General features: G+C 38.8%; 6 protein-coding genes and 1 pseudogene across 7 annotated transcripts in view; 4 read left to right on the top strand and 3 right to left on the bottom strand.

The window, feature by feature from the left end:
- LOC101301830 overlaps nt 1–66 on the top strand; it is a 5,069-nt pseudogene extending 5,003 nt beyond the window's left edge. Inside the window, exon 13 of the transcript XR_185337.1 lies at nt 47–66. The product of XR_185337.1 is annotated as a methionine aminopeptidase 1A-like (transcript). The remainder of the gene's footprint in view (nt 1–46) is intronic.
- Nucleotides 67–788: 722 nt separating this feature from the next.
- LOC101301542 (putative disease resistance RPP13-like protein 1-like) lies at nt 789–4,117 on the top strand. Its single transcript, XM_004308412.1, has 2 exons — nt 789–4,009; nt 4,081–4,117. Exons 1-2 carry the CDS (start codon nt 789–791, stop codon nt 4,115–4,117), a joined length of 3,258 nt encoding a protein of 1,085 aa, XP_004308460.1.
- Nucleotides 4,118–5,875: 1,758 nt separating this feature from the next.
- LOC101299805 (21 kDa protein-like) lies at nt 5,876–6,523 on the bottom strand. The gene has a single exon (XM_004306890.1). The coding sequence runs from the start codon at nt 6,521–6,523 to the stop codon at nt 5,876–5,878; it is 648 nt and encodes a 215-aa protein (XP_004306938.1).
- Nucleotides 6,524–9,018: 2,495 nt separating this feature from the next.
- Nucleotides 9,019–12,651, bottom strand: LOC101299519. Its single transcript, XM_004306889.1, has 3 exons — nt 12,411–12,651; nt 12,262–12,323; nt 9,019–10,711 (listed from the first exon to the last, which is right to left on the bottom strand). Exon 3 carries the CDS (start codon nt 10,646–10,648, stop codon nt 9,380–9,382), a length of 1,269 nt encoding a protein of 422 aa, XP_004306937.1. The 5' UTR covers nt 10,649–10,711; nt 12,262–12,323; nt 12,411–12,651; the 3' UTR covers nt 9,019–9,379.
- Nucleotides 12,652–13,187: 536 nt separating this feature from the next.
- LOC101301253 lies at nt 13,188–14,970 on the top strand. Its single transcript, XM_004308411.1, has 4 exons — nt 13,188–13,285; nt 13,408–13,614; nt 13,876–14,872; nt 14,959–14,970. The coding sequence occupies exons 1-3, from the start codon at nt 13,188–13,190 to the stop codon at nt 14,345–14,347; spliced, it is 777 nt and encodes a 258-aa protein (XP_004308459.1). The 3' UTR covers nt 14,348–14,872; nt 14,959–14,970.
- A 3,420-nt stretch (nt 14,971–18,390) lies between these two features.
- LOC101299228 lies at nt 18,391–21,949 on the bottom strand. The gene is made up of 3 exons (XM_004306888.1): nt 20,402–21,949; nt 19,669–19,858; nt 18,391–18,769 (listed from the first exon to the last, which is right to left on the bottom strand). Exons 1-3 carry the CDS (start codon nt 21,947–21,949, stop codon nt 18,642–18,644), a joined length of 1,866 nt encoding a protein of 621 aa, XP_004306936.1. The 3' UTR covers nt 18,391–18,641.
- Nucleotides 21,950–22,350: 401 nt separating this feature from the next.
- Nucleotides 22,351–23,744, top strand: LOC101300967. The gene is made up of 4 exons (XM_004308410.1): nt 22,351–22,368; nt 22,733–22,885; nt 23,131–23,211; nt 23,361–23,744. The coding sequence occupies exons 1-4, from the start codon at nt 22,351–22,353 to the stop codon at nt 23,445–23,447; spliced, it is 339 nt and encodes a 112-aa protein (XP_004308458.1). The 3' UTR covers nt 23,448–23,744.
- Nucleotides 23,745–27,305: the final 3,561 nt, after the last annotated feature.

The following is a 27,305-nucleotide window of genomic DNA, read 5'->3' as shown; positions in this document are numbered from 1 at the left end:
GTTTATATGTAATTCCTTTATCTTCCTTTTTCCCCTTAATTTATAGGTGACAGAGACTGGAGTTGAAGTTCTTACAGCACGGTTGCCTTCATCGCCAAAATTGTATCCTTGGTTAGAAGTATGATCACTGCCTATTTGGTTGAAGCTGCAACAGAGGGGTTCTCTTATGACAGGCAATACAGGAGTAAACAAATGTTGTGTTTTTGTTTTTGTAACTTCCAATATTAAATTTTGGCTAAAGAATGTTTTTTCATTTTGGCTATTTTAGAAAAGCATGGCTGAAATGTCAAACAGGACAACTGTGTGTTTGGTTCATGACATGCTTGATCAACAGCACTGAGTTTGTATTAGATTTCGTAGATTTAATCTCACTAGTTACGAGTTACCTGTTGTATTCGTTGTTGGGCTATTTGATGTTGGGTGAAATGCCAAATAGTTAAAGACAATTGCTTTTTATGATTCTAATTCAATATCTAGTAGATAGTTGATCCTTTTTTCTTTTTTTTTCCAGAATCCTGTAAGAATACATTAGCATCTTAATAAATTACTATTCTTTATGTGCTATTTACACAACTCGATGATTAGTATTAAGATATAGGAATATTGTAAACATGGACATGTGCTTATGAATAAAGAAGAATAGACTATCTAATCCATCTTGAACCTCATTTTCCAAGAATAACAATCACAAGTTAACAGCTCAAATTCTTGTTTGTTTCATTTTTCTTCTGATCACTTCCTTTCTTCTTCCCCTGTGATCTTCCTGTTTCCTGCATGACCGATAAACCATGGCTCTGGAGTTAGTCGGTGGAGCTTTTCTCTCTTCATTTCTGTCTGTTTTGTTTGACAGACTTGCCTCTCGTCAAGTAGTTGACTTCATCTCCAAACAGAAAGTCAACTATGGATTGCTCAGGAAGTTAAAGATGAAGCTGCTTTCTGTGAATGCAGTGCTCGATGATGCAGAGGACAAGCAATTCAGAAACCCGAATGTGAGGGAGTGGCTTGACGAGCTTAAACATGCTTTGTATGTTGCAGGGGACTTGCTCGATGAGATCACTACCGAAGCTCTAGGTAGTCAGGTACATGATCTCAGCTCTACTAATTCAACATTTGAATTTGACAAATCTATGGAGCACAAGTTATTTGAGACCCTCGAGAGATTAGAACTTATTATGAAGGAAAAAGATGAGATTGGTTTGAAAGAAAGTTTTAAAGATAAACCACAACCAGCAAGATCACTTGAAGTTTCTTCTCTGGTAAATGATTTTGATGTGTATGGAAGGGAGGAGGACAAGAAGTTCATCATTAACTTGCTGTTGTCGGATAATGCAACCGATGATAAGTTGAGTGTGGTTCCTGTTGTGGGAATGGGTGGGATTGGAAAGACAACTCTTGCTCAGCTCGTATACAACGACGAAAGAGTGAAGCTACATTTTGACCTCCAGGCATGGGTTTGTGTATCTGTAGAATTTGATATTCTTAGAACAACACAGAAACTGTATGGTTCAATTACTTCACAATCTTGTGGTGTGACAGAACTTGATCTGCTTCAAGTCAAACTGAAGGAACTTTTGACAGACAAAAAGTTTCTCCTTGTTCTAGATGATGTTTGGAATGAGAATAATATCGACTGGGATGTATTTAAGCGTCCATTTGAATCAGGAGCACGAGGGAGTAAGATTATTGTCACGACACGCATTGAAGGTGTTTCTTCTGTGATGGGTACTGTTGCAAGTCACCGTTTAATGCAAATGTCTGAGGAGGATTGTTGGTTGTTATTTGCAAAGCATGCCTTCAAAAATGCTGATGTGCTGAGGTCAAATCCAAATCTTGAAGTAATTGGAAGACAGATCGTTGGAAAATGTAAAGGCCTTCCTTTAGCTGCAAAGTCACTTGGAGGTCTCTTACGCTCTGAATTGAGTATTGGGAAGTGGGAAAATGTACTGAAGAGTGACTTGTGGGACTTGTCGGATAGGGAAATGAACATTCTGCCTGCTTTGTGGTTGAGCTACCATCATCTGCCTTCACATCTGAAGCGTTGTTTTGCCTATTGTTCGATATTTCCCAAGGGTTACGAATTTAAAAGATCAGAGTTAGTCTTGTTGTGGATGGCTGAAGATCTCCTACAACCGAAAAATAAGAAAACGCTGGAAGAAATTGGAGAGGACTACTTTGATATTCTAATCTCAAGGTCATTTTTCCAACATTTATTTGATAATTATCACCATGATCCGATTTACACCATGCATGATCTCATCAATGATTTGGCAAAGGTTGTATCAGGAGACTTTTGTATTAGGTTGGAAGAAGAAGAGTCGATCAACAATGTAAGCAAAGCTCGTCACTTTTCATATATAAAGAGCAGTGATCATGGCTTTGAGAAATTTGAGGCTTTATGTAGAGCAAAGTACCTGCGCACCTTCCTACCATTCCGATCATATTCTCCTCATCAGTACTTTCCAATGTCAAATAAGGTACTATATGATCTACTGCCAATGCTACAATATTTAAGAGTGCTCAATTTATCAGATTACGATATTAAGGAGTTGCCCGGTTCAATTTGCAACTTGAAACATCTTAGGCACTTGGATTTGTCTCGCAGTTCTATTGAAAAATTGCCTGATACACTGTGTAGCTTGTATAATCTACAAACATTAGTGTTGCGGAATTGTGGAGCTATTTCTACGTTGCCAAGCCATTTTGGGAGATTACTCAACTTGCGCTATCTTGATCTTCGAGGGACAGGGTTAGAAAAGATGCCACCAAACATGGGTAAACTGAAAAATCTGCAAGTTTTAACTGATTTCATATTAGACAAGCACAGTGGCTATAACATTGCAGAGTTAAAGGAGCTTCAGAATTTGCGCGGAACACTTCATATTTCCGGGTTGCATAACATTATCCATGTTGGAGATGCTTTGGAGGCCAATATGAGGGACAAGAAGAATCTCACTGAGCTAGCCTTGAAATGGGGAGATGATATTGAGGATTCACAAAAGGATAGAGAAGTCTTGGAGAAGCTCCAACCCCATACAAACCTAAAAGACCTTGTGTTAGAGTTGTATGGTGGTACAAGGTTTCCGGATTGGTTAGGAGATGAATCTTTCTCCAATCTAGCTTATGTCAGATTTTCAGATTGTAATTTCTGTTGCTTCTTGCCACCACTTGGGCAGCTACCCTCCCTAAGAACGCTCTGGATTCAGAGGTTAAATGAAGTAGTGTCTATAGGTCCTGAGTTTTATGGTAGCATCAGAAATGGGGTATTGAAGCCATTTAGATCTCTGAAAGAATTAAGGATTATGAATATGATGGAATGGCGAGAATGGTATGATCTTGGTGGTAATACAGAAGGTGGAGTTTTTCCTAATCTTTGTGGTCTCCATATTAGTAATTGTCCCAAGCTAAGTGAGATATTACCATTGGATAACTTCCCAAAGCTTGAATGGCTAGAGTTGTGGAATCTAGAATCCTTCAGTGGTTCACTTCCACAAGAATCTCATTGCGTTGTGGCCCTCTCTCTTAGTAGATTGGAAATATGGGGTTGCCCGAATTTTGCATGCTTTCCTAGTTATAGTAGGATAAATGCTCCCAAATTGGCAGATTTGGATATCCATACATGTATGAAGTTTCAGTCCTTGCCAGAACAAATGCACACCTTTGGGTCATTTCTTCAGCATTTGACCATACGAAATTGTCCAGAACTGGAATCATTTCCCGAAGGAGGATTGCCACCGGCATTGAAATCTCTCGAGTTTCATTGCTCTAAAAGACTTTTTGCAAGCCGCTCACAATGGGGTCTATCAAGACTAAGCTCTCTTAGGAAGTTGATAATCAGATTCAAGGAATGTGAAGCAGAAGTGGATTCATTTCCAGAGGAGGGGATGCTACCAACCTCCCTCACTTCTCTCTCCTTTTCTACTCTCCCCAGTGCTATGAGAATGGATGGCAAGGAGTTGAAACGCCTTACTTCTCTTGAAGATTTGGCGATATTGGATTGCCCTGAGCTCCGGTGCTTGCCAGAAGAAGGGCTACCAAGTACTCTTTCTCAACTGAGAATTTGGGGATGCCGTTTGCTTGTAGAACGATGCCAGAGAGACAAAGGCGAAGATTGGCCTAAGATTTTTCACATTCCTCACATAACCATTGATGGATATGAAATATGATCACTCTATTGATTCTTCCAGGATTCCAGGTACATAGTCATTCAGTTTATTGGTTAAACCTCTTACAGTTAGCTACTCTCTTTTGTGTTGCAAAGTTTGATTTCGACCTTTTCTTTTGGAATCATGATTGTAGCAGGACAGATTGAAGTAACAACCTTTTCAACTAAGTAACAACCTTTTCATTTTCACAAGACAGATTGAAGTTTTTAGTTGTGGATAGCTTAATGAATTCCTTTACATAATCTACTTCCTTATATGTGAATTAAAGAAAGTAGGAAGTCAAGATTTATGATAGGAACCACATGCATGTAATTCAACCCCTGAATATTTTTTGAGAACGAAAAGTTATGTTAGAATTTATAAACCACATGTAACTCAAAGTTATGCTTTCAACTACTGGCTTGAAATAACTACGTGCATGTTTGATGTGGCAGGAAGCCAACCCTGCTAGCAGTGCTAGAAGCCAGGATATGCACAGTACAGCCCGTAAATTGCACATTTACACGTAATGAAAGTTGTTCTCTCTGGTCATATAGTGGATGCCTTGGATTATGCTTTCAAGTCATATGAAGGATCAACTTCTGCAGGGAATGAAACTGTAAATTTTAGATCTTTGTAATTATGTATATTGGAATTAAGGCTCTATTATGCAGAAAAGACACTGTTGACTCTGACTCTCGTTTTGTGGGAAATGGCTTTGCATCTTATTGATACCATTAGCTATTGTACTACTCAATATGAGGTACTGAAGATTGAGATTGATTTTCTCTGGCAGCTGATCTTATCCCCATAGTAGCGGAGTGTACTAAGATTGTTCAGGACTAATATGATCCCTACTGATTGTGGTATCATGAATTTATTGTTAACATCGTTGCTCAAGGTGATGAAGAGTGTTATTATTTCTGGGTAATGTCATCTCTTATAAGACCTTGAAGGAACTTGGTTATGTATTTGATAGACAGGTGCTTGGATGGTGATCCTGTCTATCCTTGTGACTCTGGCTGATCAGTCATGGTAGTTCTTTTACCTTATATATTGTTGTTGAGTATTTTTAATTTCCATTTGGTTGTTATCAAGAACGTTCCAGATTAGTCAGTTGAATCATAAAATCTAAGAATGTGATTACTGGTAGAAATAGCGAGTACTATTTGATTATAGGGCTTGATTATATAGAAAAAGCAAATTCACCATTCATAAACATCTTTGAGCGATTTCTCACGCATATAATTAATAATTCACATGATGAAGAATAAATGGATTTCTCATAATTCACGTACAGATCAAATTAACACCCGAACCAGTTTAGTTCATCACCCTGATGGTTATGGTCATGGATATATCCGATCGATGTTAGACATGTATAGAACTGCAAATCGTACGCACAAACAGAGATCGAAACAGTGGAAACACACAGAAATGCCTCCTTTGCCCTATTCATGACTTGTTAAGATTAATGTTATTATTGTTTTCTCTGAAAAAACACCCTTACATACAAACATTGGTTGACATATATATTGGAACATATTACAGACACCTTCCAAGACATAGAAAAACTTGGTATTAAGTATTAACATCGATCCCTTCACTGTGTGCATACATATATTAACATCAACAAGTAATTAACAACAAATAATAAACAAGATTAAACCCACGTCACAAAAACAAAACGCATCCATCCTGATATAAAAAGGCTAGCTAGCTTAATTAGCCTCCTAGGGCTTCTTGGTGGCACTGGCTGCAGCTTTATACCTTACAGCAAATCTATGAAACAAAGCTAGTGCATTACTAGTCGTTTGAGCCACATTGAGAAATTTCCCTTTGATAGTCGCCTTCAGTTTGCTCATGTTTGGTCCGGGAAGCTCATCCACACAAGTACTTGCATCAGTTAGGGCAGTCCCAACCCATGTCTCCACGTTGCTTATGTGCCAAAACAGGTCGTCACCCACAGGGCTATTCCCCAACCGACGTAGTTCCTTGATCGATCCACTGAGTTGGTCCACGCTATCGTTAATCTGCTGCAAGCAATCTCGAACAACTTGGTTCTCCCTCTTGAGTATGTCGATCTCTTTTGCCACCTTGAGCACAAAGGCCCTAGCATATAGGGCACGGTAGAGGCTTGCAGTTAGGGCTACATGGGCGAGTTCCTGGGGGCTTTGGATTGTCGTGTTGGGTTTTACGTAGGTGGTGAGGCAGTGGATACATAGGTCCGGGTAGAGAGTGCCTTTGCATGCAGCTTCGATGTTGGCTCGAGCCCTGGAACGTCGATGAGCAGTATGCCCGGCAAAGGAAGGCTCCACCGTGCTCAAAAGGGAGAAGATGGAAAGGAGGATTAGCAGAAAAGAAAGGCAATGTTTGGCCATTGAAGAACGTCAAAATGATAGAGAGGGTTTGAAACTTTGAATTTCTGAGTCTGAAACTCTGATAGATATATGTCATGGAGTAAGATGGTGATTATATAGCCTCGGATATAGGGTTTATCACATGGATAAACACATGGTTAGCTTAACGTGCGCTGTAAGTGCATTAAGCTGCAAAAAACTGTGTGCACTATTCTATTTGGGTCTAGAAGATCGATATTCCATTAGAAAGATCCAGATTAGATATATCTAATTTGTTTACTACTTAAGTTGATAACTATGACAAGTATCTGCCTACCATTTGCATTATGTTTGACAGACAACTAGAATCTTTGATGTGAAGAAACGCATGCCTGGCTAGATCAGCCTTGATTCTTCATTTCTGGGTAGCCAACATCTGCAGAACTTCATGGGAAAGAAAATTAGCACGTGTTTTATATTATATATATGTTAGTATGTTAGTCAATGTTTCATGTAGTTTACGTTTCTTTCTCTTTCGATCAATCAGTTTTGTGATCTACGTTTCATATTATATTACCATTACACTGAAAACCATGAACAAAACTATCTACATATAGTAAAGAGGAATTAATCTTAGATGAACAAAGAATGTCCATCTGTTACTGGTTTCACTATTTAAATCATTTCAGTTGAGATTTAAGGGTTAGGCTGCTTTGAAGCATTGCATACTCTAATATGTGTGCTGTCGATCTTATGGTGACCAATTTGGTTTCGAAACTTGCGTTGGGGATTCAGCTGTGGTGTATCTCACACACTACTTTGAGGTGAATTACATTACTGATTCGGATGGTTTATACTTGCTTAACAAGGTTCTTAATTCCTTGTGATGGTTACCTGATGGCCGACGCTGGTCATCTGGCTACCGGATGGCCGAAGCTGGTCTTCCTACAACCTATCTATGGGAGGACCAGCGGTCTGGCACCGATCCTTAGGAGTCTAGGGTAAATGTAGTTGTATGATCAGTTGAAGCATTAATGTTTTAGAGTACTCTGATCTTCAGAGTATGGTTGTTCAGGTGTTTTAAGGTAACGATTCTAGTTATAGTGACCACGAAAGCGTTTGGCCAATTGGTGCTACTCTGCTAGGTGGAGCTCTAGCTTTTGTGAACGTGATTCGTGAGTACATTAACAATTTACAAATTACAATGTGGTTGTCTCTGTCTTTCAAAGATGATACTAGCCAAAAAAAGGAATCATCTTGGTATTTGGATTGATGGTTTTCAGGTTAACCTTGGCACTGGTGAGGTCTTGGATGCTGAGGCCCAATTCTTTGGCTTAAGAATGGTGGCTATGCATAACATTGTTAACTTGGAAATTGAATCGGACTCTGCTTGTCCAGCTTATGTTGAAGTCTGATACTGGTGTCCACTCCCTTGGCTCTCTCCTTGACAGCTGCTCTGTGATGACGTCTAAGTTGCTGAATGTTAGTATCAAGCATATTTTCAGAGAATGCAATATGGTGGCTGATGCCTTGGCCAAAAACAGTATCAATCATGATCTTGGCTTAATCTCCTTTGATGTTGTGCCTGCTCATGCTATTCAGGCTGTTCTTGATGACCTTGCTGGTGTTACTAGAGCAAGAAGGACTGGCTGCTGCTCCAGCCTCTAGCTTGTAGTTTTGCTGTTTTGTTTTTCCTCTTTGTTTGGGCCTTTTAGGTCCATTCTGTAACCAAAAAAAAAAAAGAGATGATACTAGCCATCCAAAACAAATTAAAATGTAGGCAGAATGACTGTGCACTACATAAGAGTTATATTAGGGAACACAATCCTTATATTCTGGTAATGAATTTCTAGAATAATGTACGAAACACTAGTTATATGTTATAGGATAGTGCAAGTGGAGTAATGATCCTTTTCCTTCGCTACAATCTTGGAACATCTTGGATGCAATTCATTTTGCAAGATTTCGTATTACTGACGTTGTTGTCTTTGTTTCACCAATATAATTACTGCAAGCAACCTTACACTGACCAAGTAAGACATGCTTTCCTTCTCCTTTTCAAAAAGAATAAGATGAACATGCTACCTATTTCCTATGAAGATGTTAACATGTTAGCTTTGACATGATAGAGATACTGCATTCTTTGCATATATCTCATAATCGGGACGAGGACTCCCAAATCCCAATATTCATGGTCCCCACCCAAAACAGAAGAAATCAGGTACAGTTTCTGCATAACTAGAAATTACACAGGAGTATATAAATTTTTTGCGTTATATCAACATGAAGTGGCGAGCTCAATCAGTTATGTATAACTCATAACCAACATGTTCAGCAGTACATCTCACTAGTCCTGGATGAGTTATGACCCCAGGTTCAGTTTACAAAACAAAGACAGCCCATTATGCCTTGGAGGATCAAATAGGGCATATCAGGATCTCAGATGATGCCAGATCATAAAAAATATCTTCAAAAGATAATACCATTCAGCATCGCACATAATAAAGAATCTGAATCCTAACAGAATCGTACCCAAATAAGTAAAATAACACAGGCACACTCTTTCAGAAATAGAAGTACCAAAGCAACTGCTGTATGGGCATGTATATGGCAAACAACTCAAACAGATTCATACCACAACATAATAGTAATCCACATTGACTCATTCCCCTCGTGGTTTTTGTACATCAGATTCTAAAAAAAGGGCAACATATCTGCTTATAGTCATTACAGAAACACATGCAAGAAAAGATAGAGCGCGACTGATATTTAATAGCTATTTCATCTTACAATTATACAAGAAAAATACAAACAACAATATATGGATAGTTCATAGTTGCAACACTGTATAAAACACCACATACCCGTATGGACATCGAATATGACTGATCTGGCCCATCATTCAGCAACCTTCATACCTGAGAGATAAACTCGACTTTGGATCACACTGCCTCCAACCCAAAAACCAGGCATCACCATGAGACCAACCTTAGGCTTTTGATCACCTTCATCCATTACCAAATTCTTCACCACACTTTCCATGTAAACCTCAGAAAACTCACTCCCCCTCTTAACCTGGAAGATCTCAACAGGAGGATCAAAAGAAAAGGCCAACCGATGCAAAAGCCATATTGACTTTGCTAGTTTTAAGAAAGCCTGGTAAAATGGAGTCCTCGGATGCCCGCCACCCATTATATAGTTTCGTTGATCTAAGTTCCCAAAAAATGAAGTCTCCATTTTTGGGTGAACCACTACTAGGTACTTGCTCCTGCAAAATCTCCCAAAAATAGAATCTGGAGATTGGCCAAGCATGTCCAATGGATCCATGTCCCGAAGAGTGAGAAATTGGTGGAAGAAGCTCTCCTTAGTTATTGTAAGATTGTCTAATTTGATGGAGAAGTTTTCCTGCTGGAAGCCACTGAACATTCTTTGGCATATATGCGACTCAAATGCATACTTTTTGTGAGGTCTCTTTGCATAAACAACGGTCGGTTCAATTGAGTTAGCAGCTGCATCAAGGTCCCACCCAGCTGCTTTCATCATGTTAATCAATGGTTTGGCAAAGTCATGAATAGCTTTATATGCAGCTTCAACAACCGATGTGAAGAGATCAGGGGTTAAATCCACAGGAGAAAATCCATTTTCACCGGCAGAAGCTTCTGATTCTTTTGTAGACAAGCCCCTAAGCTTTAGATTCTTTTCCAACTTTGCTTGCTTCTGTTTTGCCTCCTCAATATGCTGCTGAAGCTGCATGATTTCAGAATCTTTATTCTGGATCTCAGACTGGAATTTTTTAACCATCACCCCATAGGTTTTCAACAGAATTTGTTGTTCTTGAATTTCTGCAGCTAAGCGGGAATCCTGTGGAGAAACACATACTGGGCTGGGATTGTTCTCCCTATAGAAGTGCTTAAGTTCAGAGAGGTTTTTCAGCTCAGAAATAACAAGTTTATCAGCAGCTTGAATTTTGTCAGGGTCATAGGGAGTATGAGCAGCTTGGAGCTGGATGTAAGCTGACTTCAGGGATGAGATGTTTGTAAAAACCTTAGATATCAGGGCTTCCACAGCTTCTGGATTCTGATTCATTGACTCTTCCATTGGTTGTGGGTGAACCTTCTGGCTATTGCTCTCACGGAGTTGTGTATCTCTCGCTCCAGTGGGTAGCATAGCTACTTCCAAAAGGAGTGGTTAAAGGGAATTCTTTCAGACAAACCTAACAAGCTAGGAAACCTGCAAACATCAACACAAGTGTTTTCACTTATCTTGAAACCAGGTTATAATACATAAATAATGTGGTTACCAGGAACATGACAGCAATTCTCCATGCAATACACTAGTACATATGTATTTTCTTTTTAAAAGAAAACATTTCTCTATCGCTAATACATCAGAATAAGAATGTATTCATCAGGTTTTTCAACAAATTCTCAGACTATGCCTAAACACATACAGCCAATGTCAAGAACATCTTCAAGTCTAACTGATTCTCAGGTCACTCAATAGAGTGTTCCAGACTTCCACCATACGACTAATCTTATGCGAGCCAATGGAATCTATAATTGGTAACTTATGCAAGAATTTCTAACCAAGAAATGCATCACTAACCCAAGTTACATTTTTACTTCAGATTCTAACATTCCTCAGATTCTTATCTGTCTATGAGCAAATCCTAAAATCATGACAATTGAGCAAATTATTTCTCAGACGATGAGAACTTCAAATGAAGCATTGGTATATATCAGGCATTTGAAAAACAAATGTTGCTGAAAACATTGGATACTGTACCAGCAGAAGTATTCATGTTCAATGGCAAGCATGATATCAAACTCCTCAATAATTGACCAATTTTGTTTTCCTTTAAACCAACTGACAAGAACTATGAGTATGGGGGAGTTGATTTAGATCAGAACATTAGATTTTGTATGACCAATTGAAATATCCCAATACACACACTCAGTTTAAACTTCTTGCTCAAGTTCAAACTGAGTGATAGTACGAACATATAACTAAGTTATATGAACTATATAAATGTTCAAGTGCCTCAAGATTTTAAATGGTAAGGTCTCAATCACATGTCTGGAAAAGCATGTAGAATATGGTCCAAGAAACTTGAATCGAAATAAATAGCTTTATACATATGCACCCTGTTTACACACAAATGTAGACACAAATGATTGAAGATTGCAACTTAGATACTTGAATAGTCACCTGATAGCTTAAGGAATGTCATATATGATAAGGTTGTGATGCTTTTAATTCAGGAACTAGTCGAGGCTCACATATGGAATCAAAGGTTTCACAGCTCTATGATTAAGAAAAACATTGTTTTGTTGTTTGTTATATCCAAGTTGTTGAGTAATGCTTAACTTCACTTCTAGATGCCTACCGTATAATTAACAGAAAATGAGGAAATAATGTGGTAAAACGGCTAGTACCAAACAAACAAAAAATAATCATCAAACAACAAACATATCCTAACAGAAAAAAACAAAATTACAAAAATGAATCTACATTGCCATTAGGGCATCCTGATCTGCATCCAAGAACCAAAAAATTATTATATCATACAAAAATACTACTTACCTAGAACATAAGGACCGCATTATCAGGACAGTTTTCCAAAAACATACTTAAATTCAATCTACATACCAAATATTGCAAATTATAGTATACACAGTAAGACTAAAACTAAAACTGATTAGACAAGTTTCTATTTATAGAAAACAAAAAGAACCCAAATCATATATTGCAAAAATGAGAAATGGGCAAGAGCAGATTACCTATTAGAATTGCATATCAGCCCCAGACTGCATCTACCAAACATAATAATCCACCCTTCAACCTAAAAACCACATTAACTACAAAGATTAACGATTCAGAAACAATAACAAATTCTACACAACCCACATAACCAAATCCACACAGTTACCTGATAAAGCTTCCACCTTTCAACCTCAGCAGCGATCCCAATCCCTAGACTCCTCAAAAGCCCTAATCTTTATACTCGATTACACACCAAAAACCCTAACTTTCTGTGATGGGTTTCCGATCAGGGTCTTCAAAACCCTAATTGGAAAGTTGGAGCTCCACCGCCATAGCTCCAGAATCAGTTGCCATTTTACTAAAAACCGAAACTTTCGCCTCAAATTTGGGGTTCTTTCTATCGTCTCTGATACAATAAAATAGAAGAGGGTGTGTTATTATTGGTCTGTTACATGGGTCATGGGCCGGGTTAATTATTGCCCAATCTAAAATCTGTACCACACCAGAACATTTACTCAGTACACCCAACAGAAAAGTACAAAGTATATAAACCAAAATGAAAGGAAGTCGTTCATAGCTGAAGAGCGGCTCAAACGCTTCAAAAGCTGATTGCTCATTTTGTCTCAGAGTCTCAAACTGTAAGAAAAGCCTCTTCTTTCTCTTGAATCTTGTTCTTTTGCTTTTTATGCTTTCTGGGTTTTGTGTAAGTTGTATTAAATTTAGCGAAAGATAGACTGTGATTGGTGAAAGATAGACTGTGATTGATATTAGTTTCCCAGAATGAGTTTAAAGTGTGACTGAGATTAGTTTAGATATGATTGGTTTCTAGTAAGTTCGAATGTTTTGCTGAGGAATAGATAGAAAGCCATTTGTCAAACCCAAGGAATAGAAATAGAAATCAACAATGCCTACTGAAGAACCAAAATTAGTTTAGATGCACATTATGACAGTTTTTGCAATGTTGGGTCATCCGGATATCATTTTCGGTAGGATCTTGATGTCTGCCGGTTCAGAGAATAGTTGCATAGGAGTTATTATGAGGTGGGAACTACTTGTTTACTTGAAAACAAATATATTGTAGGCCAAAGGAAAAGGATTTGATAATCATCAGGATAGTTATTACTAAATTTGGCATTGTTTATATTGTGAATTGTTGCTTGCAGGTTGTATATGATAATGGCGGCTGCAATTACATTGCCTACCTATCCAAGGAGTGTTAAGCTTTTATCTTCTGAGTGTATCACTTTCAAAGTTATGGCGCTGGGTCTTTATGCAATGTCTTACAAACCTACTGGTGCTTTTGGCCGCAAGCTCAATTCTCACGGCTGTTTATTCTGCGTGCCTGAGCCTCTTTTGGTCAACAATTTCAAGTAAGTCACCGTGCAAACGGAGTTTATGCTAGGATCTTAATACTGGTATAATATTCATAAAGAAAGTGACTGAGATAGTTTACAATGATACCTATTAGATATATTTTAAACCTCTTTCGTATGCTTTTTCTGTCATTCAAATGTTTAAGACTTTCAAATCGGTGAGTACTTCCCTCTACAATTGAGTGCACCAATAGTTAATAAATTGGAGTATTAAACGAGTCTATGTTATAATTTCCTGTGTTATATTGAACTGTACAGGAGGATTTCATGGTCTATCAGAAGCAGTGTAGATAACAATGGGTTAGACCCATCTCCAACAAATGGCAGCACAGGCACAACACGATTAATTAGGGTTATCCAAGATATTCAAGCCAAGTTAGGTGCCAGAATTGGAGAGATAAGGAGAGGTTTACCCATGAAAATATTTTTCTTCCTAGTTGGTTTCTATTGTTCGACTGCTTATTCTACTGTTATTGGGCAAACGGGAGACTGGGACATTCTCTCTGCTGCCTTTGCTATGCTTATTGTGGAGGGGATTGGGGCACTCATGTACAAGGCTTCTCTTCCTTTATTGGAGAAGACTAAAAGCCTGATAACCAAGTTTAATTATTGGAAAGCTGGGCTTGTGATGGGTCTCTTCTTGGATTCATTTAAATATGAAATCGATGACATTTTCGGATTCAGTAACCCCTTCAGCTTTGTACTAGATGCACTCTCAGTATTCCTTTAGCAACTGGCTCTTTCAAATGCTGCTAGGTGTTTCCATTTTTCAATGATTGAGAAATGTGACTGGTAAACATAGGTTGACCTGACTACAATGGTGGAGCAACATGGTGAGCCATTTCACAAAATAGAAGAGGCCAAAGAGTTAGGTTGAGACTTGAGACAGTGTAAAGTGGCCCTCTTGCTTATGGTGAACAAAATATTGTAGCTAAACATTGGAAGTTTCTTCTGATGACTGAATACTCTTCGGTTGAGCCTAGGTAGAAAGTCTGCTGCTTCAGTTCACTATGTTCGAAATATGGTTACAATATATATTTGCTTCATTCTGTTGGAGAAGCAGGATGTCAAAAAACAAGATAAGCAACAGGAATATAGCAAGGGAATTGTAACATTCAAAGTCGATCAAGCAATATGTGCCTCCAGTCCAGCTGCTTACAATAGTTCCCAGTCCATTAATCTGGAGACAGCTATTGGTTAAAATGCTAAACAGTGCTACTGGGTGGAAGCCCTTCAGTTAAGTGAGAAGATATTGGTGAGAGATTATAGCATATATCTTATCTTTGTCCGGTTTTTATTTCCTGATGAGTTGTTCTAAAATTAATACATTGTGCATTTCAGTCCTCTGCAGCCAGTCTAGAGATTTGATGAAGACAGTTGGCATTTCAGAGGCTAGGTACAGGTAATGTATGGAAGATTGTCTCATCCTTACTGATAATGGTGAGCCAGCCTAAGAAATTGTGTCATAAATAATTTTGGCTTTGCTTTCCAGGTCTGCTTCTGTTTGGTCCATCTCATCCCAGTACAAACTGCTTAAGGCATTGGCCACGGTATTTGGTTGTTCTGGTTTTTTTGATAGAATATTGGGTTGTTCTGTTACACTTGAACAGTGCTATATGCAAGTTCTTTTCAGGAAAAAAAAAGAAGTGTATATCTGTTATCTATTCTGATATACTATGATCAATTCAACAAACTATACATGGAGAACAGCTTGATCGATATATTCAGAAGTGTCATTCGATGCTCTTAGTTCAACTTTTGAAAGCTTAATACATTGTTTTATGCATTATGTTTACTTCTAATTGCTTCTATCTGTCTTTCTGGTGAACTCACCGTGATCTGAAACCCTGAGTTCCTGATCAGGTTAAAAAAGCATGCATAACTTTGCCAAGTTTAACTGCTAGCCTGCTAGCATATTCACATTCATAGACATTTTGAGGGACTTTTGACGCATGTAATTAATAATTCACGTGAAAAGGAAAGTGGATTTCTTATAATTCACATTAACAGATCATGCTTACACGGAACCAATTGGGATGGTCATGGATCCTATGTTGGACATAGGACTGCAAATCGTAGGCAAAAACGGAGATACATACAGAAATGTCTCATTTACCTATTCATCTTTTTTTTTTTTTGAGAGGAACCTATTCTATCTTTATTAAGTATGTTTTTTTCGACTAATTATTTTTAGGATTGTTGTTATTATAGTTTTCTACTGTGAAAAAACACTCTTGCATACAAACATTGGTCAACTCATATATTAGAGACATTACAGAGAATTTTAAGACATAGAATAATTTGTATTAAGTATTATTGTATTAACATTGATCACTTGGTTGTGTGCGTATGTTCATACTAAAGCAAAACATATCCATCTTGTAGCCTCCTAGTGTTTCCTCATTTTCCTGATTCCTACGATCTTACACACCTTCTGATCCCGACAAATTATAATACTAAGAGTGAAGTTCCCCAACATACCAAATTAGTTTTCCCCAATATCATAATTAGAGAAATTCATATAATGTCGTGGAGTTAGCAAACGGTTTTGAACATATATCCACCTTCATGGACATATGAGTGACTTTTGACACACAATTCACATGGGAAGGATGCATAGATTTCTTGTAGTTCACATGAAGGACTGAGCAAAAGTACATAACAATCTTGCAACGAAACAATTTGGTATACAACTGCATGTTCAAATTTATACGTCGAAAGTCGATCAAAAATGTCTCTCGGTTGCCTGTATCAACCGTCTTCTATTTTTTTTTTTTTTTAATTTTCTAGAAAATGTTTTTCGATATCTAGAACAAATTATTATGTTTTTTTTTTTTTTTTAAAATTTTCATCTCTCATATTATGTAAACTGAGATAATCTATAGAAAAAATGTTCTAATGCCTAAATATTTGAAAACTAAAACTCATTCCGATTAAAGTCTTATCCTTATGTTCATTCCAATGATTCTTAAAAAAAAAACATTATTACCATGTGTTTAATTAAATCCACACAGTTTTTATCTCTTACTTCTTCTTCTCTCTCTCTTCCCGATCTGGTGTCCTCTCTCTCTCTCTCATGGCTGCCTCAACGTCGACGACGCCTCAAGGACGAGCACGACGCCTCGGCGAGGAGCCCGACGAGGATCATAGTGTCGAGCCGCCTCCGGCATCTCGGCGGTCGCTGTAGATCAAAGAGAGTGACACCGCCGATCACTTCGATCTGCTTCGATCGGTTCGTTGTAGATCAACGATCCACCACCACCGTCCCCATCGATTCCGACCGTGAAGATTCCGGCCACTCAACGACTTCATGTAGCTTATGGCGACGGCAACGAAGAAGAAGAAGGTTCTAGAGAGAGATGGAAGCCAGACCCGAAGGCTTGGGGGAGGACGAGGAGGCAGGAGAGGCCGATGGCGTCGGAGGGGTGGCGGAGGAGCAATCGGGAGCGGTAGCTGGGATCGGAGGAGGACACGTGGCTGTCGAGGAGGCGGGGGACCTGAGCGGCGGCAAGGGGGTCGTCGAAGATGTCTTCGCCGACGAGGAGATCAACGGGTCGAGGAGGAGGGGGAGGGACTCCACCTGGAAGGAGGGCTTGCAGAGACGCATCACTCTGAAGGAGGGACTCCACCTGGAACTGCAGCAGATAGCCGATGTTTTCGAAAAGGAGAAGGGACAGGAGAAGCAGATAAAAGCCGGTCTAGAGTCTGCAGAGACTGACTTTCAGAAGGTATGATTATGCCATTGTCAAATTTTAACAACCTTACATGAGTTGTGTTTTGGTCCGAAGAGTCTAACTTGTATTATTGTTAAAAGAGGATGGTGGCAGAAGAGGTGGGGATAACTTGATTATTGTGGTGTGTAACGGTGATTGTGGTCTGTAACTTGATTATTGAGGATTGATAAGTGATTATTGAGGTCAGTAAGTTGTTATTTGAGGTTTGTAATCTGATTATTAAGGGCCAGTAAGTGATTATTGGGTGCCAGTAAGCAATTATTGGGTGTCAGTAACTGATTATTGGTGGAAGTCAGTAACTGATTATTGGGGGTCAGTAACTAAATTATTAGGGGTTAGTAACTGATTATTCGGGGTCAGTAACCCAGTTATTAGGGGTCAGTAACTGGTTACTGGACTGGGGGTCAGTAATTGGTCAGTAACTGGTTACTGGGTGTTAGTAACTGATCAGTAACTGGTTACTGGGGGGGTCAAAAACTGATCAATAACTGATTACTGGGGGCCAGTAACTGGTTACAGGGGAAAATCCAGTAACCGGAGTCCGGCGGTCGGGGAAATTCCGGTGACCAGAGTCCGACGGTCAGGGAAATTACGGTGACCGGAGTCCCGCGGTGGGAAAAATTCCGATGACCGGAGTCCGGCGGCCGGTGACTAGAGTCCGGTGAGATTCCGGCCAAGTATTCTCTTTTTCATTTTCTCTCTCTATGCGTGTTTATATTAAGAGGTAAGGGCAAAATAGTCTTAAAATAATATGATTTGTTAAGACTTTAGTAAAGATTTGTGCATTTAGGCATAAAGATTTGTGTATTTGGGCATAAAAAAAGTTATCTTATATTGAAATGGGCTAATAGAAAAGATTATCATTGGAATGGGAAATAAGAGATTTAAATTAGTACTAAATGGACATTTTCCTAATCTATATAGCCACAGACTTCATGCGAGCAGTTTAACAACACTACATTGCCATTCATAAAAAATAAAATAAAAACACGAAATTGCCAGAGCTATCATCACAAGTTCACAGCTATGATATATTTGTATAATCGCAGACCGTTTAGAGTGGAAACATTTATAATGCTTGACATCAAAAGAAGCATGCGGCTAAGCCATTCAATGGAATGAAGAATTAGGTGCTCAGCAGTTTCCAACTATTACAAGGTACATAAGCACTTGACTGCACTCGTCAACCAGAGAAAAACTACTCCCTGCTGGTTTCTAGTATAAATGTACAACCATGAGTCCACAACAATAAAAGCAGTGTGGTTATCTACGCCTAACTAAAACCTTGTTTCAAGCATCAACATTAGGGCCAGGATATGCAGGTAGACTCATAATCCGTTTGTCGATGACCGGGCCACCCACTGTGAAATGATATAAACTCTGGAAGTTTGATCCTTGCAAGCCGAGCAATTCATGCACTGCAATAGAACAACAGGAAACTGTAAACAAACACAGATAGCAGAATTGAAGAAGCAGACAATGACATTAGGATAGTTCAACCCAACACAAGGATGTTATTAGCAGCTTTGTAGTCATGACAATCTCTAGTTTAATGTATTACAACATATTCAGCTTACAAACTCACATATTACCTTTAAGAATCATACTTCTCACAGCAGTTTCACATGCTTAACCATAAAGAACCATTTTCAGGTTGTATTAAACAAGCTTAGAGGCACAAACATATTAACAATATGAGTTTCACTAGACAACATGAAAGCTTGCGGTATCATGGTCAATATTGTTGAGAGGGTCAGCTTTGGATATCTAGAGACTAGAAGTAGATTATATGCAAAATTAATTTCTCAGGACCTAATGTTGCTAAGTCACAAGGCCTTAATTTTTCAAACATATCGTTTGAGTTTAGCAGATACTTCAGGTGTGGTTATAAATCTAAGAACGACATTGTTCTTCAATGACAATAAATTAGGCAATTAGCTACCTAGAGGCCGATCAAGATTCACGAGTTTGCTTTTTTCCTTTAGATTTTCACCAAGCACGGTTCCTTTACATTTCTAATCCTAAACTATTCCCACTAAACATCTAATTGCACGATAACATCTTCTTCCACTCCAATGACTCCGACTAACAAGATGACAGAAAAATAATCTTACAGACTTAACCTTAGTCCCTAGATACTGATTTATATTAACCAACCTTAAAGACTTGTAAATAGACAAGTGTGCTCTACTTTTTACAGGGTTGGACTTTCAGACATTCAGCCTGTATGGGTGATCAGATTAATTACTTCAATACGCCATTGCAACATGACACAATATTCATTGGATAAAAAAGCAGGTGAGGGATTCGATCATACCAGGATCATCAAAATAGCAACCAATTCCTGTTGCAGAAATGCCAATTGCATGTGCTTCAAGGTACAACACTTGACCGAGAACTCCAGTCTCCCAAAACAATCGAGGATACATCCACACTTTTTTGTCTTTCAATAGAGGCTCAAAACAAGCCACCATGCCAAGGCTAAAGCAGCCATGACTGGCAATTTCCTGCACGCAGAAGCACTATCTTAGTACAAGTTTGGACAGGCATGGATTAGGTATTCTTCACTGGAAATTCTATTTTTTCAGTAAGAAAACGTTGTTAGTCAAAGTTTGGTATCAAATTGGGGATCAGTAGCCACCCTAAATAACTCACAAGATAGGTTAGAAAAATGATAATTCATAATAATATGTAACAAAGTAAAATAGCACCAACTCCTATATTACAATGCAGAAACCGCATAGCATTGTGTAAAATGTATGCCTATCAGGTTAGCTTATGCACAAAAATATATTTTTTGGCATCTTGTTTGAAATAACTTTGAAATGTTGTAAGGTGCTATGAAATTTAATCACAATAAGAAACTATATGTTCCCCTTTACTAGTCAACACAGCACAGAAGAAAATAAAACAAAGATTTCTGCTTTTCAGGTATAATGTTCTTTCGAAATGTATACATACTAATGACTAGCATAGACATACCGTCCATATTCAGCTATTTCCAATAACCTATGAAATTCAAAATAAAAACCACAAGAATTTTGACAAACCTGATGGCAGGAGAGCTTTTCAGCAAGAGCCTGACAGTCAATTCTATGAAGTTCATACAGAGGAAGCTCTTCCGGGCAACCCTCAGGTTTCACCCACTTAAAGCTAGACCTCATAGATTTCTTGAGCTTATCAAAATGATCCTCATTTCTCACCAAGAAATACAAACCCTCCGGCAGTCCCTTCACCCTATGAACAAACAAAACAGCATGAACCTCAGCATCCCACGAAAGAGCCCGAAACGGCATTGCCAGCTGCCGCTTCTGCTCCCCTCCACTCCCCGAAGGAAGACAATGCAAAAGAATCTGATAAAATGTATCCCTCTCCATCACAGTAACCCCATCCATATCCACAGCACTCCTCCGCTTCCTAACAACTTCCCTAACCGTAAACCCCTTATACGAACCCTCACTACAACAACCACTACTCCGAAACTCATCCACCACTAACTTCTCACCTAAATCCCTCTCTTTCTTCACCGCCTCCGCCGTTCTATATATCAAATCCCAACAAATATGCTCCTTACTAAGCACATTCCTCTCCCCCTTCCACTCCAACCCCTCAAACCCCTTCACCGCCAACCTCAACTTCTCATAATCCACCTCAACTCTCCCATTTCCACTAGGAAAAACCAACATCACACAATCCGGATGCTCAAACTCCATCTCCGGAAACCTCCCCTTCACCGCCCTCACCGGAATCTCAAAATGCGAATCCCTCCCAACCCCCAAAACCTTCTCCAAATCCTCATACCCCAACCCATCAAGAATCTTCACATCCCACCCCAACTCCGCCGCCGCCACCGCAACCGCCCCAATCGCATGGCCCACATCATGATTACAATACCGAAAAGCCCGCTCCCCGTACTTCCACGCCTCCCGCCAAAAAATCGACGACAGCCCAATTAAAAACGAGTCATCAGGAAGCAAATCTCTAAACACCCACGACGGAATTTCAGCCCGGAGCTCCAATGAATGCTCTTTCGGAGCGTAATGCGCCACGAAAGCGGTATCAGAGAGGGAATTAATAGCCGGGGAGATGACGTAAGCCTCGGTGGGGTGGAGGTTACCGCTGGAGGGGTTGACACGGAGGGACCAGGTGGAGAATGGCGTGGATTTCCAAGCGGAGAGAGAAAGAGAATCGTAGAGGAGTTGGGAGAGGGTGGAGATGGAGATGGGTTGGGGAGGAGGGAGGGAGGTGAAGATGGAGGAGTAGAGAGGGGAGGGGGAGGAGGTGGGGTGGAGGAGAGGGAGGAGAGGGGAAGAGAGGTAGCGGCGGAAGGGGTTGGGTTGGTTGGCCCAGTCGAGGCCGTGAGGACCTCGGGCGTAGCGGGTGAAGTGGTGCTTGGTGGAGGTGTGGTATTTGAGGACTTGGGAGAGGTTTTGGTCTTGTGGGTCTTGTTGGTTGGGAAGTGAAGAAGGGGAAGGGGAAGAGGAGGAAGAGAATGACATGGTGGGTTTGGTGGCGGTGGAGGGGAGGAGGTGGTGGAGGAGTGGGGAGGTGTGAGGGAAGGAGAAGGAGGAGAGCCTTGTGGGAGTGAGAGGTGGCATTTTTTGGTTTTGTAGAGGAGAATGGTCCTTTGAGTTTGGAGTTCTAGAGCCCTCGTGCTAAATGTACACAGCGTGGGTCCTCGATGCGTGGCAGCGTCTCATCCGCGGAGACAGTTTTCAAAGAACATTGTCGGAATTTCTCAGTTCTGCTCAGTTAGAGAAGAGAAGAAACTGAGATCGGATGAGGCGGCGGGTATTGGCCGCGTCAGAAGACTGATGGGTTGCGGGATCGTATATTGCGTCTGAATCGCCGTAGTCGAGGTTCGGATCTTCTGATGTACTTGTTGCTTAGTTTTCCAATTTCAGTAAGATGTTAACACTTGTTGTAAACTATAGTTAATTGGGTTGTTGTTTATCGTTTTGCCATCAGGTTTGTAGATCGGTTAAGTTGAATTTTAGTAATGGAAACAAGATGTGAGGTTTGGTTGGTTAAATTGGATCCGAAATTTAGGTTCCGACATAGTATATCTTCGTTGCTCTGGCCTCTACACTCCATTTCATATTACTGACTGAAAACCCAGTTCAAAGACTTGGCGCAACAGGTGGTAGAGATGTACTTTGCTGAATAACTATTAGCAGATTTACATGCAAGTCGGATGATGATTAAAATATGTGTTCGGACTTCTCTGGCAGGTTAAGCAACATATTTTTTTCAAGGATGTTAACTGGATACACTAGCTAAGTAGCTAGTCAGAAGGTCACTTCAAAGTTATATTTTTGTTGATGTTTTGAGATGATTGTTTATACATCATTGATATTTAAGATTACCTTTATTTGCTGCAGGCTATGTTCATACCTTCAACGGATGCACATGACACAAGTTATTTTATGAGTCGGTACATATGGAATCCAGAAGAGGAGCATGTTAATGGGGGCAGTGACTTTGATGACCTGACTGATTCATGCAGCAGTGGTTCATATATTCAAGATGAAGACGTAAGATGCTTCTGTATAATTTTATCTTTAATTTTAATGCACTTGGAGTTATATGGAATTACACAGACTAGAAGCATGCCCCCAAAGAACTGATTTGGAAGTGACCAGAAAAGCCTTTAATAATGATGCTTTGAAATTTGGCCTTTAAATGCTTGTTAAATCAACCATCTGATCCAAGTTTGGCTCTCTTACACCCTAGTGACATTACTAATTTGGCTGCCTGACAATCTATGTCTCTTATACAGGGGGATGAGTGCGGCAGTTTGGCAGACTTCAGTGCTCCGGCCTTTGACGTGCAGTACTCATTTAGTAACTTCTCATTTAAGGTAAGGGGTCTGACCTAAGATAATTTATCTACTTTAAGACTAAAAGGATGCCATACAGAAATGAAATGATGGCGGTTGTAGATAGCTCTTTAGCTCACCTTATTACACTCCAACTTGAGCTGAATTTTTTATACCTATTCTGTTATCAGAACTTGTCTCAGCTGGCTTCCATCAATTACGATCTTGTAGTGAAGACCAAGGAATCACCAGACGCCTCCAAGTCATCTGTTCCATGACAATAGAAATTACGCTATGAGCCTTTAACCCCCTCCAACCTACGATCAGGTTACCATCACATCTTACCTGCCTGCAGATATAGTTTCTTGAAGAAAATCTTCGACTTGATTGGTTTTGTAAGTGCCTCAACTGTTCGGTGAATAACAGTTGTTCTTCTATCAGGCAAAGGTACTATGATCTTGAATCTAGTCTAGTTAGTGTCTTCCACTTATTTCGTTGTATTTCATTCGATTGCAGACGATCTTGTTTAGTTTTTCTCTCTCTTTTCAGTCTTAACCACGCTAGTTTCTTGTATGGTTTCAAGAGAAGAAACTTTTGTATCCTTGTTTTGTCAGTGAGCTCTTCGAAATCGGCACATAGGCAATCAAACTCTTTTTCTCATACATTGTCTAAGAGCAACTCGATCATTAGGTGAACATTTAGAATGCCTCAAATCGCTTTGCTTATAGTTCTTTAGTTCATAAGCACCCTGATATCACAGTATGGCTTGCAGTTATATATATTCTAGTATTTTTTTCCGATATGAAAGATTGAATTATTATTGAGTAGCATTAGATTCAAAGATAAGTCCTGGTAGTTTTTATTTTTTGTTGCTTGACGTATTTAGCTAGGAAATTGTCATCGGTGATTTTTTCTATATCAGGTGAGTTGAATGTAAACATTTTTTGTTGCCCCCACTTTCAAAACTTTATGCATCCTCCACTGCATATAGCTTGCCTGTAAGCGTACTTCTAATTATTGTCCATTGGTGGCTTGGTGTAATATTACAGGTTAGTTTCGGCTAAGTCAGTACAGAGATGATTGGAGTTAGTATACACGATTATTTGATACGCATCTGCTGAAAGCTATTCAAGTTTGTTGTGTTTGTAGTCAGCAAGTAAGCCTGTGTAAAGATGATGATCTGTTACTGACGTGGTGGAGTTGTAGTTACATTTCTAGTTTAGTTTGTTAAACCGTTGATCATCCAATAATTTTTGTTTGTATAGAGACAGTCCATATTCATAAGGAAGTGAGTTTACATGAGTGCTTCTTGAACCCTCTCTGTATTTAAGCAAAGTTGATTCGTGTGATGAGCAATGTTCGAAAGATCCAAAGAACTGAACATTCACAATTATTACCAGGCTTTTCTTTATTGGATATACACAATGTCCAGAGTTGGAAACATCCTCTTTGGAAGAAAAGAAACAGCAGATTCGAAACTCTGGAACTAGAAAAGTTTGATATATGTAAAATTCTGTTAAGACGTCATTTGTTCACTATATGGAACAAGATCAATTTAAGACCAGGATATCAATATTCTCATCTCTAAGATCAATTTAATGCACATTCACATCAAGAACATATAACAGAGATAAGCGTGTACAAACATAGTTTTCCACGTTCATAATAATAAGGGCTTAGAGGATAATGAATAATAGAAAGGAAATTCATACCAATATCATAAATCTCCATGTCCAGTTCTATTTACATGATTAACAATATATATCAAAAACATTTGAAATATTCAGATATGATACTCGGAAAGGGTATGATCATCCTTTAGCAACCTTCCCTTAAAATCAACCACTGCTGACCAATGGGAGCAGTGGCGGAGACAGGCTATAGCTTGGTAGGGCTTAAACCCAATAAAGATTTTGAGAACAAATATTTTAACATGTGCATCATAACCATAAAAGAAGTTTATGTAGGCTTGGTTTAGTAGATGTACTTGTACCACTCCTCCGAACCTGGGTTTGATTCCCAGTCCTAGGAATCTTTTTTTTTTTAACTTTCTTTACTTTATGGATTTCTTCTAAAATGCATTTTTTTAGGTGTATTTTGGTCTTAATTTTGATTGAATTCTTATCTTAACCTCTCTTTTATCATATAAATAGTTCAAAAAAAAGTTTTTTCTAGCGATTGCTTAAATGGTAGTTTTGGATGAGTTCTTATTTTGTTATTACATATCAATAAATAAATTGTATATCTAATATATTTTAGTTACATTTTTTAGATTACCGTTAAATTTTCTTATCATTTCAATCAACCAAAAAAAAAAAATTCAAGCCCACCCTAGTGTTAAATCCTAAATCCGCCACTAACTGGGAGACCGGTTTAATTCGCTATTATTTCTTCGAACAAAGACACTAGCATCTGAAACCAATTATATATAGCACAAATACATTAGAAACATGGTTGAAGAGCCCGTACTCAGTCATGTAGCTTCCAGAAGCTATTTCACTGTTTATATTACAGAATATGAAGTATTTCAGAATAAACAAGAAAAACAACCATGCAGAAATAAGACCATAGCTCACATTTTTATCCACTTGAAAACTATATTTCTGTGACTCTAAAGTCTTGAAATTGATCTCAACAGTTGAATCAAAAGTTCTCTTAGAAATGTTACTGGGACCAGAGCCTTCATTTGAGTGTTGATTTGCCTTGCTAGGTAAGAGCAATGAATGTCTGTAAACAAAGGGTGTACCAAATTAGTAATGTCATTATTAAACGACATATTACAGAAGACTAGGAGCACACTAAACATTAGAAACAAAATACATAGAACAAATAGTAAGGTTAAGAGATCACAAATAGCACCAAAAATGTTTGTTCCTTGGTTACATTTTGGAAAAGGAAAGCAAAGATTATGTCAGACGTAACATATCTGGCATGAAATGTGCTAACAAGGCATCAAGTTTATCAGAAACAAACAATTAAAAATAATTCCATTTCTATATACAATTTATCTCGCTAGCAACAGAATTATATAAGAAATGTCTACAAAATGATCTGTTTCCAATTTTGCCAGCATATAGTAGCATATACCTTTTCTTGTTAGCTTCCAAAACTTGCCTCAGTTAATTGATCAATGTGTTTCAAAGAACATCCAATTTGCTTAGCTAACACCATACATCATACTAATACATATCTATAGTGGAATTGAATGGTACAATGTGAACAAAATCGTTGATAAAGCTATATTGAGCTGAATCCTGAACAAAACTTCAAATTGCCTAATGACAGAGAACAATTGCTGATTTCTAGGGTTTTCTAGTCAAACCGTATTAGATTTCATTGATTTATTGGCATCAAATTCTGATGTAGCCATCGGAATGAAAATTTCACATCTACGGAGTCATATACGCAAAATAGCTTCTAGAAGAGCAAGAAAATGAAAATTACATGAAAAACAACAATGATATGAATTCATATGCTGAAAATGAAAATTCCAGATTGAAGAGGCTATGGTAGACGAATCAAGGTAGACGAATCAAAGCAAATCGACTTACCGGAAAATCAACAGTAGTGTCTCCGGTGAAGGCTAATTATGAGTGCAAAGCCGTATTTGATTTTTCCTTTCTGTATATAAACTGTGGAGAGCGGAGCTTAAATTGGATGAAGATTGGACGCTGGGTTGATTACGTTTTCGATCTGAAAATTACTCACCCCTTTGAATCCTCACACAGCTTCTGCAAGGACTCTTCTCTCTCACTACTTGATTCGATTCTGCTCTCTCAGCATTGAGCCTTGTGTCTAATCTCTGGGGATCCATTTCGGGCAAATTCTCTCTTATATCCTCCAGTATCGCGGTAAAATCAGTTAGTTACCGTGATGATATGAAATTACAAAAACACCCTTCTGTTACAGACTCCGTCAGGAATACCGTATGACGCGCGTAATCCAGCTTTTGCCCTTCAAACCAAGAGAAATATTGTTGCAACACATACAATCACTATCACTGTCACTGTTACTGTCACTGTACACTAGTCACACTCGTCACCACAATTTTAAAGAGGATAACAGTTTTGGCAAACAAATCATAGAGATTTTTGACAATCGAAGCAATTTCAGAACGAAATTATAGAAAAAGAACA

The sequence above is a fragment of the Fragaria vesca genome, linkage group LG7 (assembly GCF_000184155.1).
Source record: "Fragaria vesca subsp. vesca linkage group LG7, FraVesHawaii_1.0, whole genome shotgun sequence".
In the NCBI taxonomy this organism is placed as follows: Eukaryota; Viridiplantae; Streptophyta; class Magnoliopsida; order Rosales; family Rosaceae; genus Fragaria; species Fragaria vesca.
This window is presented reverse-complemented; position numbering and strand designations above follow the sequence as displayed.